At 39.4% G+C, this 14530-nt stretch overlaps 1 protein-coding gene across 3 annotated transcripts in view; it reads right to left on the bottom strand.

The window, feature by feature from the left end:
• clpb (ClpB family mitochondrial disaggregase) overlaps nt 1–14530 on the bottom strand; it is a 43272-nt gene that overhangs the window by 16843 nt on the left and 11899 nt on the right. For all 3 annotated transcript variants that reach the window (XM_077566736.1, XM_077566735.1, XM_077566737.1), the window contains 4 exons: nt 12463–12566; nt 11045–11173; nt 3987–4084; nt 2047–2161 (listed from right to left, as the gene is read on the bottom strand). In XM_077566736.1, coding sequence (XP_077422862.1) covers nt 2047–2161; nt 3987–4084; nt 11045–11173; nt 12463–12566 — 446 coding nt within the window. The remainder of the gene's footprint in view (nt 1–2046; nt 2162–3986; nt 4085–11044; nt 11174–12462; nt 12567–14530) is intronic.

Genomic DNA, 14530 nt, shown 5'->3' with positions numbered 1-14530 from the left:
AACTTTAATTGACTGCCAGACGTTTTCAGAAAAGGGATGCCGTGGGTGCCAGCCGATTTAAGCATTTTTGACTGATCCTTCAAGGTCCACAGAAAATTATGTGTTTGGACTATGGAAACACACATACTACCAAATGAAAGATTGGACTCTCATCTTTCATCAGAAAAAAAAAGTTTGTTTCTACCTTATTCCGTTTTTCAGTAATCAACAATAGAAAATGGTTAGTTTCACCTCTGTTTTGAAACAAACGTCTTTTAACGTCTTTGGCACTCCTCCATAGGATTTTACTAAACGTTATTTAACGTTTTTGGCAGTCAAAGAGTTAAAATAAGTCAAAATCAACACAATAATTTTGACACCCCTCCTCAATATCGATGACAGGTGTCCAAATACTTTTGTCCATAGAGCGTACTTTGCTTTTTGTCTACCAGTGAGGCTGCAGTGTCTAGAAACAATGATGTAAAGATTCTGTAGGTACCACGAAGGCCATGAAGTAAATGTTGAAAAAGGAAGGAGAACGAGTGGGTGTGATGGAGATGGAGGATCGAGGAGAGAACGCCAAATGGGGGAGGATGGGGGAGTCTGTAGTATGTCTCCTCTCTCAGTAATCGCGTTAACTGGCGGCTCCGAGCCTGGCCTCCTTCAGCTGTCTCACACACACACATACACACAGCACCTGTGTACTACGTCTGACAGACAGCACATTCATCACAATTAACCAATTACAGCGTCCACCGGTCTGTCTGAACCCGCCTCCTGCTTGAGGACAGCCAAGCAAGGGAAGAAAAGAAGAGGGAGCAAAACAAAGAAAACAAACAGTGCCTGAGCAAGTGTTTGTCAAGTGTTACAAAGCAACATCTTATCCTCAACATTAAGTTTGGGGCGATAACTTACAACAAATTACAATAGACACCTGATCAATATCAATACAAAATGCCCATCCATCTATGTTTGATAAAATGTTCGATTAAAAAAGAAAGAAAGAAGTAAACCTCTATCATACGTATCGTAGGCATGCTACAATGTAGCGTTAGCCACAATTACAAGCACGTAAGAGGACATGCATGCACGCCAAACCTAAGTGTCACTTAAAGGGGAAGTCAACCATAAACATTTCTTGACAATATAATATGTTATATGTGACTTCACTAATCAAAACATGACATTCTTATTAATATTGCATTTGTGGAATATAAGTTATGAAGCAAAATCCAGCAGTTTTTATGCATCTCAGGGGGCGGCCATTTTGCCACTTGCTGTCGAGTGAAAATGACATCACAGTTGTTTAGGTCTCAGGCAACAACTAATCACAACTCACCTGTTTTCTGAAGCTGAGCTGTGATTGCTTGTTACCTGGGCAACTGTGATGTCATTTTCACCTGTTTTCTAAAGCTGAGCCCTACTAAGCAGTTTGACCTTTTCGTAGTTGCATTGAACACTTATTAAAAGTACAATATTACATATGCATATGAAGTATGTAGTATCGCGATTCTCATTTAGTACGATTCAGAATCAATTTTAAATGTCCCAAAATCGATTTTATTTAAATTATTTTATACTGTCTTCCCTTTGTTTGTGTGTGCCTTTATTGGAAGCGCTGTTCATGTTGTACCCATTTTGGCCACTTAGGGGCAGTGTGGTTCCACGCGGTCTGACACACTGTTAAGTTGTAGCCACATTAGAGAGTAGAAGCGAAAAGTTACGATCAAGTTATTCCAATAAAATATGTTTTTTTGCAGCGTGGAGCCGTTCTTTTGAGTGATAAACGTGCCGCGAGTAGCGCGCTAATTAGCATTAGCGAGTCAGACTGGAGTAGATCATTACGATTCCTTGAACATCTATAAATTGAAGCAAAAATCATTGTCAATCAAATTATTGTGAATCAAAAAATCGTTCTTAATTGAAAATCGATTCTAAATTGAAATCGCACACCCAAAAATCGGAATCTAATCAAATCGTGAGACATTCAAAGATTCTCACCCCCACTATATACATATACTTCGTGATACACTCTTCAGCCATACCGCCCAGCGCCAGCTTAGTTACCTGAAGCCACAGTATTGATGGCCCCTTCCTGTCCGATGATGTGCTCCTTCAGCCTCCTCTCCAGGGGGAACCTCCTCCTTTCTTCCGCCTCCCGTCGAGCCTGCGCCTCCTGAAACTAGATTGAACAACAGATGCAGTTGAGATTGTTTGCTTATTTCAACATTTCCGTATTCACTTTCAAGGACATGTGTGCTGCTTTTCAGGCCGCACAGTGACAGTTCATCCTCTATGTGAAAAGTATGGTGATGTTGGTGGCTAATGCTTAGGCAAATGGGACCAATCTGAGAAAACATTTTTACCGAGATTGAGGTGCTTCTTGATATTCACACAAGTTTAGTTACAGCTACCGTTAGCTTTAGCCAGCTAACATGACCAAAAGCGCACCAAAGAGCCCTTTATACATATCTTCAACATATTTTCCACCTCAGTTTCTCCTGACAGTGCTTGATACATATTTTATACATCATATATATTTATTAGGGCTGGGCAATGTGGCCAAAAAATAAAATCTAAATTTTTACAGTTGTTCAGGACGATTACGATTTTAATTGATTTTTATCTAATACACCCAACAAACATTAATTTAAAGGTTTCATTTATTCAAAAATAATTCCTGTGCAACATGTTTAGACAACAATCATGTACACTGATACTAAAACAGTTTTAACATAAACTTAACATTCATAGTTTGTGCTTAAATGCCACAATCAAGTAGTTGTAAACATGTTTTGTCATCCAGCATTTTTGCCACTTGTGTAAAAATACAACTCACAAAAACATTTGGACGTAACAGAACATAAAAACAACAGTTTTTAATAATCCTGAAGACAAAATTCGATTTCACGATTTAGCAAATTTTCAACGATTCGATTTTTAAAATGACGATGTATCATATTAATTCGATTTATTGGCCAGCCCTAATATTCATACATATTTTCTACATATTTTCCACCTCCGTTTCTCCCGCATTGCTTGCTGCTGATGACAGTGGCTATAGAGAGGATTTCTCTCAAAATCTGACAGTGCTTGATATATAATCACAGCTTGTTTTTGGTCACACAATGGTCACATCTGTCTTCTCTGCTTCTTGCCCAGTGTGAGACAGATGTTCCCATATTGTGCGTCTTTTGTTTGAGCCAGCCAAAATCATGCGCTGTAGAACAGGCTTTAGATATACATTTCCAAAAAATGTGGTCAAAAATGAACCTCACATCAAGGATATGACACACTTCTGATGATTTCAACTTCTCAATATTAAAATTCCACTTGACACAAGTTCCCCTCCTACAGTGGCAACATAACCCAAATTTGTACATAAACTGAAACGTGTCGTAGTCTCTCACGAATCTTCTAGGTCATGAATAGAAAACAAGTTTAAGTTGTAACACAGCGTGCCTTGGCTGTGAGCCAATATATTCTTACGCCATTGCAAAAAGTAGTTCCTTACATGACTTTTGTAACTTCTAAACTTTTGCGTAAAGCAAAAGTGCATGGCATGTTTGTTGAGCCATTAATATTCATTAATTTTCAACACTAGATTGCTCAATAATTCCTCAAAGTAACACTTTCTGTAACAGACCCAGATTTGTCCAAAAATATCAAATTGACCAAACTGGACATCAGAGGTTTCTGTACGACAGTGACAACATATAGCATATTTTACACTGCGTCATCCCATTTTAACTCTTGAACCGGTTTGAACCCCAGTTAACCTTTACCAGCTTTCACATCTCTGGTTCTCCGCAGCAGCTGTCACTCATGCGGGGACCTCCTGATGAGCGTTTGTGTGCGTCAGTGTTTGTGTATGGGACAATGCGATGTACGTCAATGAAACAGATGAACCGACCAGGAAACAGACATTTGGACATATTCAAAGCGCCGTTCTTCTAATTGCCTAATCAGCGTGCATGTGTGTGCGCGCGAACGTCAGCATGTCTTACCTTGCCCTCCCATTCTTGCAGAAGTGTGCTCACTTCTCCTTCTTTGGCATAGGTTCGAGCATTGTGTCCCAAACCATTGGCCTGTAGAGGGTTTGCACCTGTATGTGAGTACAAATAGGAAAAAGCAGGTTGGCAATTTTAGAGGCACAATTTCAGCCACCACCCTCAAGCAGCAGGTTCAGAACATCGATGAAAAAGTCAGCTCAGGGGTCATACAGGTTCAGGGGTCGCGGAGGCTCACTGCGGTGAAGCAGGCGGGCCATGCAATGACACAACGGGGGGTTTCATATCTGCAACACGTGCCGATAACACACACAGTGTCCCCCTACATCCGCACGCCATCTTAACAACCGCGGGTTGCTGCAGGTCGGGGGTCCACCCTCGCACAAAGGGCAGAGGTCACGCGGAGGAAGAGTCCGGTTAAAGCAGCGTGATGGAAGTGAAGAGAGACGGGAGTGTCAGTGGCAGCCACAGCGTGTGATGGCACAGCATGTGTGGAGTGCGCCAGAGGCGATGAGGATGGTTAGCGGCGCCTTCACTGCAAAAACGGAAATCTTAACTAAGATATCATTCTTAAATTTGGGCTAAATTGGCTTATTTTGCCCTGACAAGATCATTGTGCTTATTTTAAGATACGTATTACTTAATTATCTTATTTGATCAAGCAGTCTTGGCATTAAGTGTTAACAGACAGGTTTCATAAATTGAATTTTCTTAAGATTTTGCATAATCTAGTAATAAGATAAATGGCGAAAATACAAGTGTGGACAAGTTTCATTTCGTTATTTTTACTAAACTAATCATTTTATTGATCCAATGCCAGCTCAGTGGTCTCGTGGTAGAATGCCTACCCTCAGACTTGGAGGTTGTGGGTTCAAACCCTGGCTGGGTCATACCAAAGACAATTAAATGGGACCTGTTATCTCCCTGCTTAACACTCGGGCAAAGTTATCCAAGTGTAATAATAAAAAAAAAAACTTCTGTATTTTAAGAAAATAGTTCTATTTATCACAGCTTGGAAAAAAGTCAATATTACTTGTTTTTAGTCTAAAAATACTATTTTCAAGAGTGCTGTGGTTGATATGGGGATAGTATTATTTTCTTATTTTCCAAATCTTACAGGGAAATTTAAGTAACATTTTCTTATTTTACTAGATTTTTGTTTCCTTAAATTTTCTACTGTCCTTTTTTGCAGTGTTCTTCCCCGACTGAGGCCCACAACTATTCTCCTTTCGGACACGTGCCTCTCAATACATATATGTATATTGTTGATTCATTTTCCTACATGTGTGTGCAAAAGTGTTACTAGTTTTGGTGTTTTTGTTTATTCCGTCATGGTAAAACAGTTCATCGTTGCCGTGGCCAATACCAATATAGGCAGCTCTCTTTTGGCCATTTTAAGATCAGGAATTGGATATTAGAAAAAGATAAATGTGTTATTATTTTCATGCAATTTTAAGAAAAAATGTGATACTATATATAGGTCTTTTCTTATTATTTTTTTTATTTAAACTTAAATTATATTAAACTTTTAAATACAAATAAAAATATTCAATGAACAAATGTAATTAATTAATACATTGAATTAATTTAATTAAAATTTTAAATAAAACTTTTCCTTAATCTGTCAGTTTTATTTTTTCATTTATCAAAAGTACTAATGGCATACTCAAGAGTGGTGTACTCATACTGGTCTGGAAAAAAAAAAGTGTTACCGAACATCCCTAACTATAGAATTATTGGAATTGTCCACCCTCTCAAATGCTCACACCTGTCCGGTCATCAACCCAGGAAGTAACCTGCAAATTACTGCAAACAGATAGACATGGACACAATTTATTAACACCTTAATGAACAATTTGACCTTTGCAGGTCTGCTTTCTACTGAGGTACATTGTCTCATTTTTAAAAATATAAAATTCATTCACAAAGAAATGTGTTAAAGCCTCCTACTATGTTGAAAGTAGTAATATGTGAACCAATTCATTCAATACCAAAAAGATACCAATTTAGAAATCTTAAGTAGGTTCCCAAAAACTTGATAAGCGCAACTTTTTAAATGCATTGTGAGAACGTCATTATTTAAAACTTCATAATACCCAAACGTGCGATCAATACAAGTGCGACGCGTTCCTGATTGTCTGAGCGGCAACCACAGAAGACTAATAATGACATCGATAAAGCCCTAAAAAATTGTGACCTGCTCACGAGGCTATTGATTCTAACAATAATATACCGGCACAGCCCACGAAAAACATGAGGGGAGGAAAGCAATAAGGTGGGTGCGCGGGCATACCGAGACGCACACACACACACACACACACACAACATAATAAATAGCATCATTTAGGGCTTTAATATCAGGCCACCCCTCTGGGCCATAGCACTTTATAACTGGATCAACACTAACGACACACACAGCTACACTCCAGCTGAACACATGACGCACACACACACTCGCATACACAGGATCCCTTCATTAGGAGTGCTTTAGTTATGCCTATTAGGGGTTCCCTCCCCTTTCCTCTATCCGCCGCCTTCTCTTTCACAGCAGCTGGCAGGAGAGAGCCCCTGCTGGTCTTTGTGCGCGTGCATGTGTGTGCGTCCTTCTACCCGTCTCTCGAGCACGTGTGCCCGTTCTGGCCTAGCGCCACCTACAGAGACGTCCGCAACGGAGTGCCCCCTGGCCGCAGGCCTGATGTGGCGCCTGGGGAAAAAAAACGGAAGAGCCTGCGCAGGTAGGGAGAGGGACTTGTGCTGTGCGGAGGGACCCCAGGGTGAAGCCAGGAGACTGTGATGGATGGAGATATGAGCGCAGGGCCGACCGAGGCCAAAAGAGCAAACCCAAGGCTACTGTGGTGGGATGGACTCGCGCTAACACAGGGGAAATAACAAGGTGTGGGATACACACAAAGTGTACATACATGACACACACATCAAAATGTCCTAAAGCAAGTTTTTTTGTGTGTGTGTTTTGGTGTGACATTCTTTAGAGGGAACTGCGGAAAGAAAAAGAATGAAATTCCCTTTAAAAACAGTAATTCAAAAGTGCCCCCCCAAAAATAATTTCCTGGTTTTAAGTTGAAAAGAGACCAAGCCAGCCAGTCGTACCAATACGGTATTACAGTAGACCCCCGCAATTTACAGGGGATAGTGAGCGGGTCGGCCCACAAATTGATGGTAGCTGCAGAATGAATGCATCCAAACTAACTGGAAGACGCTTCATCATGCAACAAGACAATGACCGGAAGAAGGTCTTAGACTGGCAATTATCAGACCATAACCCAATAGAGCATGCATTCAGGAGACACAAGGGAGAAACCCCAGAAACAAACAAGAACTGAAAGAGGCTGCAGTAAAGGCCTGGAAAAGCATTTCTAATGAAGAATGCAACGGTCTGGTGAAGAAAATGGGTCGCAGGCTTGATGCAGTTATTGCAAGTAAGAGTTATGCCACCAAATATTAAATATTATTCACTTTAGTTAATTTAATAATGTCTGTTCCAATACTAAAAATGGTTGGGTTCAAACAAAAGGTGCTCTGTCCTGAGTTGTTTCACATCGACATGTAAATGAAAAGCTGAAATTCTAAACTTTTGTCTCATTCATCTTTTGATCTGATACCTAAATGTCTTCAGTATACAACTAAAGGAATTAATTTTACTGTTCCAATACTTTTGGAAGTGACTGTATTTATCACAAAATATACAAACACTCTCTCCTTATTCTGCAAATTTCCTCTTTGTGGCCATCCACTTTTTTCAAAACAATCACACCATGTTTATGAGGTTTAACAAAAAAATAGATAAAATCAAGGAACGACTCATGCCAGGGCCCAAGTGTGTTACTGGTAGGGTGACCAGACGTGCCCTCTTTTGGGAGGGCAGAACATTTTCTTACGTCCTGTTTGGGGGTCTGCGGGTTTTATAAATTCACGAAAATATCCGGTTGGCATTGAGTGAATAGCAAGTCCTTGCAAGTCAAGAACATTGTGAAACTGCGACTGGTACCACAATTTCAAGGCCGGGGCAAGTGTCCTCTATTTGTGGAAATGGAAATATGGTCACCTTGGTCACTGGGCACCATTTTAGATATAGAGAAGAAGAGGAAGAAGACGAAGATAAATAAGGAATTAAAAAAGATTGAGAAGAAGGAGAAGAATAATGAAAAGAAGGAAAAAAGAAGGAAAAGAAAAAGGATGAAAATAAGGTTAATGAGGAAAAATAACGAGAAGAAAAAGAATAGGAAGAAGAAGAGACACCATATTCTGGTTAAGGTAAGCCATTTTAAACTAAAAAGAAAAACTAAGTGGACGTTTCGTTGTGCTTGTGTGCTGCTCCGCTCACAATAATTTCTGGACGCTGCCTAGTCAGTAGCTTGTACTTCAACTGTTTACTTTCCTTGTACTGCCTGACACAGTGGGTTCCAGTACTCTTTTTTTCGGGGCACATTTGAACAATCTTTCCAAACGGTCTGAGTGAAGCACTGTACTCCCGAGCGTATTTCTGAGGGAACGGGGATTTGATTTTGGGGGCTTTGAGCTCTAATGTTCACGGTCAAATACCCCCCCCCCCCAAAAAAAAAATAATATATATTTTTTTACATCAACATTCTTTGACTGGTTTGACTTAGAATGAAGAAAAATAACAAGAAAACCTGTGAAAAAGCAAGGTACACCTACGAAGTTATGGTCCCAAGTGAAAACCCCAGGATAGCGTGCAACAGCAATAACCGAAACGAGAAGTAGCAAGGGAACACTGGAATATATATCAAAAAGGGTCTTTACATGGTCTGTAAAAAAAAAAGTCACACTGGACAGTTTGGCCTTTGTGGCCACAACAATGTGCAGATGGTTATTGGTCATGATAGCGGCGCCAACCAAGCAACGATGGGTCCAACTGAAAACCGTCAAACTCAGCCTTAATCCAATTGTCGTTCAAAACAAATGTCTCGGCTTTGTGAAAGTTCTTACCTTTTTTTTTTTATTCAAAAATGCATCTACGGGAATGCATCTGATCGAGTTACACAGGCTGATTTGTTTAAGTGTGCTCACAGGGGCAAGGGTGAGATGGGACGGGCGGCTTTGAACGCACCATCCATCATGATTATAAACAAGACATTAATACTTGCTATATGGTGTAGGGATCATGTAGTGATGTCGTTTGACAAAGAAGTGTTAAAGTCAGTAAAAAAGCAAATGGCATAAACCACAAATAGCAGCATCTTACTGCCAAATGAATAAGTGTTCATGAATGCGTGCGCGTTGAAATCACTGAAATAGCAAGTCGGTGCACAAAGACATTTTGCTCCACACACACAAAAGACACACTTCCTGTGAGTCTGCTGTTACCCCAAGGGCATGTTCTATGCGGAGGTCACAGTTCAACTAGGCCTGGCTTGTTTAAGAGCTGCTCGCCTGGAAACTGAGGGGGGATATTCTGCCTCCAGGGTCTATGAATGTATATGTGTGTGTCAACGACAGGTGCGAGTGTGGCGAGGGTGAAAAAGGACGCAGCATGAACAAGTGATCAATTTCAAATGCGCTGGTGGCACACTGACAACTTCCTGGAACGTGCAGAGATAATACCACACTATGTCGTATAAATAATTGAAATATAATTTTAAAAAATTGTTCATTGACCAAGAAATTTGTCAAAGTTAGTGATAGCAAGCATTGACATTCACAGCAAACTTATACTAAGAAACCTAAATGCAGTGTGAAAAGGGGAAGTCAACCCCAAAACTTTCTTGACAATAACATGTTCTATTCAGCCCTATTGTGCTTGTGTAATATAAATAAAGCATCAAAATTCACACATTTTTATCCATCTCAGGGGGCGGCCATTTTGCTACTTGCTGACGACTGAAGGTGACATCACAATTGCTCAGGGCTTAGGTAACGACCAATTGTGGCTCAGCTTGCAAATGTCACATGACCAAACTCAGATAGCAGGTGAGCCGTGATTGGCTGTTACTAGAGATAAATGAGTAATGATACCAGTTATCGGTATCTGTGCCAATACCAGCCTTCATTTAAGATATCGGTGCGCAGACAATACCGATTATTAGTAGTCAAGGAGGCCGATAATCGATATTTGCAGCCGATTTTCTTTTTCACTAAAAGGGAAAATATTGGTGTAAAAAAATAAATAAAAAATCAACCACAAACTCCAAATCTTAACTTTATTTATTTATTTATTATTATTATTTATTTTCATCATCTTTACTGTATATATGTACATACGTCTCTGTTTTAAAATTCTAGCAATAAGTTCAGGGACCTCCCAAAGTCATTAGAAGGTCTTAAAAGGTTAAATAATAAAAACTTAAACAAGTGAATACAGTAGCTCCCTATTGTTTTCTACTGTAAAGAAAGTTTTCCAAATTTTAAAAATATTTGAAATGTAATTTATTTTTTTACTCATCTTAGTTTTGATTCCAAACAAAAACAGAAGGTGTCGATAGTTATCAGGGTCAGCGGCATTTCTTATAAAGTTAACTTAAACTAGTTCCCTGAAGTTAACAGTGTTAAATCGATCCATTATTGGCCGTATGATTCGTCAAAGAGGCCGATGCCGGTATTCATCAAAATGCTGAATACTGGCGCTGATAATCGGCCTGGCTTATAATCAGTCTATCCCTAATATTTAGTTATTTGTTTAAAATTATTTGTCATTGTTTTTTTGGGTGGGGAATTTTACGTATTAGTAGCATCAGTACTTGGTGCTGGTATCAGTGACAACTCAAGAGTTGAGTACTCGTACTGATATAGGTCGAACAAAAAGTGGTATCGAGCATCCATAGTTGTCAGAGCCCTGAGCAATTGTGATGTAATTTTCAGTCGACAGCGAGTGGCAAAACGGCCGCCCCAGAGATGGATAAAAAAAAAAGTACGATTTTGTTGCTTAATTCATATTCCACAAACACAATATTAATCAGAATGCCATGTTTAGACTAGTGTGGGTGCATACAATATATTATTGTTAAGATTTGGGGGAGTTAACGTCCCCTTTAAAGTTACTTCCACCGTCTTGTCTTCTAGTTGTAGGTGTAACATACCGAATTGGAGGAGCGTGCGGACAGTGTTGGGGTCACCAGCGAGCGTGGCGTAGTGAAGTGCTGAACAGCCGCGGAAACCAGCCCTGCTGCTGAGCCTGCTGCTGAACTCGTCCTCTCTGGACACCAGCACTGCAGGAAGGGGAAAGACAGTTGAACGTTGCCAAGGAACGAATCGGAGAGCAAGCAAGTCCTGAAGTCTAGAATAGCTTTGATAAGTTTGGTGACAAACTGATAGATGACACCCAATAAGGACTTGGATAGTTGGGAGTCTTTCTATCTATAAGAACTCTCTCCAACTTGAAAAGTAATTTATTCGTGCTTGAAGATAAATCTCCACAGTGTGTGGCAATGACAGCAGCATCGGCAACTACAAAATTGACTTTACTGTTTCTCGCTTTGGAGGATTTGTTCATTTTCACAGATTTACTGTAGGCCCACTTGTCCAAAAATGATCCTAATGATGGGAGTTGTGTTTTGGGGTCCTTAAACGTGCTTCTCACTAACAACAGATACATATTGTTCTGTCTTTACTTCTCGTTTCCATAAGAGCACTCATCGTTGCCACCCAATCATCCTGCTTTATTTTATCCACCTCCTTGGCATCCATCAATTCCTTTCATCACTTGCACACTCATCTCCCCCCCCCCCCTCACCCACACCCTCGATCCCAATAACTTTGTCTCATCCATTTCCCGGCTTCCTCTCTCTCATCATTCCACCCAACTCCATCAATCCCCTCCCTCTATCACTGCATCTTCTCCTTCATCTTTAACTTTGCTCCATCCATTGTTGCTCTCCACCTCTCCATTCCCTTCCTCCTCCTGCCCTTCATCAGTCTTCCTCTTCCTGCATCCCACTCTCAACAACAGTTCCTCTCTGCAGTGTGTGTGTGTGTGTGCAAGAGATGGAAAGAGAGAGAAAAAAGAAGAGAACGAGAGGGGCAGGGCGGGATAATCATAGCTAACCCAATAAAGCGTCGCACAGGCCCCCCTAACCCATCCATCAGTGTGCATCTGGGAAACGCTTCCCCACGCTGTGCTGGCCCCACGTGGACTCAAACCTGACAGCCATATAAATGTCTGCAATATACATATCCCATATAAATATGTCTGCAGAAACCCAACACAGGCTGGGGAGGGACGTAAGCGCGTGTGTCAGTGCCACCCTTGCCTGTGTACGTGTGATTGTGTGTGCAGCTCGGGAGGAAAACAAATAACACGTGCACTACTTACTGGAGAACATATACAATGAATAATACACAGGAAATAAAACATGCATATATGATCATCTTTATGCAAATCCTAATGTTGCATACTTGATATTTGTACACTTGCGAGTAATATATATGTAATATCAAAGCCACAGATAAGAAATGCACACGCTTCAATGTGTGTGGGTGTGTTTTTTTTTTTTTTAACCTTCTAGTGAGTGGAGGCCTCTCTCCCTTGAGGTGTCATAAACGTTGTTGAAGTCATCACCAGCATTTGGGTCAGCACCAGCTTCAAGCAGAATCTTCACCACGCTGGAAAACAGCAAAAAGTAAGAAGTAAAAATATAACAACCTCACATTAAGATCCATTATTAACAACATAATGTTTAGCAAAGACTGCAACGATAGTCACTTTCAAATGAAAAATATGGTGGTCATTTTCAATAATACATTTATTTATTAATTTACACAAATGGAGGGGAATACTAGTTTCATTTTGCTGTATAAATTTGCATATTTAACTATAGGTCAATTGTAACCTAACCCTATGCATATGAGAGATGGAAATAAGGAAGGAGCAATTACAACTAGTTGCAATTAATTTCTTCTTATTTGCAGTTTGATTCAAACCATAACGCTACGGCCCCAAAGTTGAAAGGTGGGCTACTTCAGTCCAGAATACAGTATTATGTTTGATATAGACTAGGAAGTAGGAATAGGTAGAATCAAAATCCACCTATATGTGGAGATTAGTTCTTTAAGAACAAAAGTAAAACTATTTTTGATTTTACTCTTCCAATATCGTTATGTTGAAAACAGGACATACTGCCGGGCATTATCGATGTAAAAAACATCCCCCACATTTACTTGAATATTTTCATCATTTGTTGTGTTAATTTCGAGTAACATTGTCCCATTTCAGAATATTTCCACCAAAAAAAAAAAAAAAAAAAAGCCCAATCGTATATATTTCCCAAAACAAAAATTGCATCACTTTTAAGGATTACGAAAAGATAGGTTTCACAACATTGTTGATGAGCATCAAGATGGTGGTGCATTTTGATGGACCAACAAGAGAATGCTATTTCTGGGGAAATTGCGTGTGAAAGCTGAGAGGCTGAATAAAAAAAAATTGTGAAATTTGAGGTTGAGATGAATTTTGAGATTTGGAATGATTATCGAATGATGTGGAATGATATTGAATGACATGAAATGATATACAATGACCTGGAATGAGCTGTACTAGTTGAAGTTGGAACAGTTTGAATCACTTAAAAAATTTAGAAATTAGAGAACAACAAAAAATTTTTAATTTTTGGCTTCAATTTTGATTTATTTTTAATTAGCTGTCAGGATAGGCTGAACAGTTTAAAGTTGGAACGGTTAGGTAATAGGTTTTAGGTGAATTAATGAGTACACACTCACACACATACAAAAAAAAGAAAAAGAGGGAAAAAAAAGAAAAAAGAGCGAGCAATGATGATGACGACATGTCGAATCGGTAAGATTACCGAATGAACAATACTGAGCTCTCTCTCAAAAAAGAAAATAAATAAATAAAGTTGGAATGGTTTGAATCGGTCAAAAAAATGTAGACAAAGGAGAAAACCAACCAAAAAAAAAAATCTTAATTTTTAGCTTTTATTTTGAAATTGTGAAAATAGACTTGTAGTAGGGATAACATTAACAGTTTAAAGTTGAAACGGTCTGTATGATTAAAAGAAAAATTGAAATTGGAGCAGAAAAAAGAAGAAGTAATTTTTGGCTTTTATTTTGAAATTTTGAAAAAAGTTGGCGGTAGGGATAAACGGAACAGTTTAAAGTTGGAATGTTGAAAATGGTCAAAAAAAATGTAGTAATTAAAGGGGGAAAAAATTGAATTTTGGGAAAACCGAACATTTGGAATAAGAAAAATGTAAGTACCTCCCTTGCATGAAACTTTATAACATGTTGAAGAAGTTGAAGAATTCACACAATAAAAACCCAATATGTGAATGCGTGTTATAGAACACCACAAAATGCAGACATGACTGTTGTGATTTAATACACCGTAAGTTAGTCAAAAATGTTGGTTAAAAAAAACAACTCCATATGTGGTCTGATGGGTTTCCATAATCCCACCCATGCTGTGCTAATGATGCGGATCGAGCGAGTAGACCAAGCACATGCATATGGAAAAAGACCCACATCAGACATAAAGACAAGAACATTGGCCTTGACTCTTTGCTTGGTCCACCTCTTGTCTGTCTCGTTATGGTGGATACAGCCCAGTGACC

The sequence above is a fragment of the Vanacampus margaritifer genome, chromosome 5 (assembly GCF_051991255.1).
Source record: "Vanacampus margaritifer isolate UIUO_Vmar chromosome 5, RoL_Vmar_1.0, whole genome shotgun sequence".
NCBI lineage: Eukaryota > Metazoa > Chordata > Actinopteri > Syngnathiformes > Syngnathidae > Vanacampus > Vanacampus margaritifer.
The sequence above is the reverse complement of the archived record's forward strand: the minus strand, read 5'-3'. Positions and strand labels throughout refer to the sequence as shown.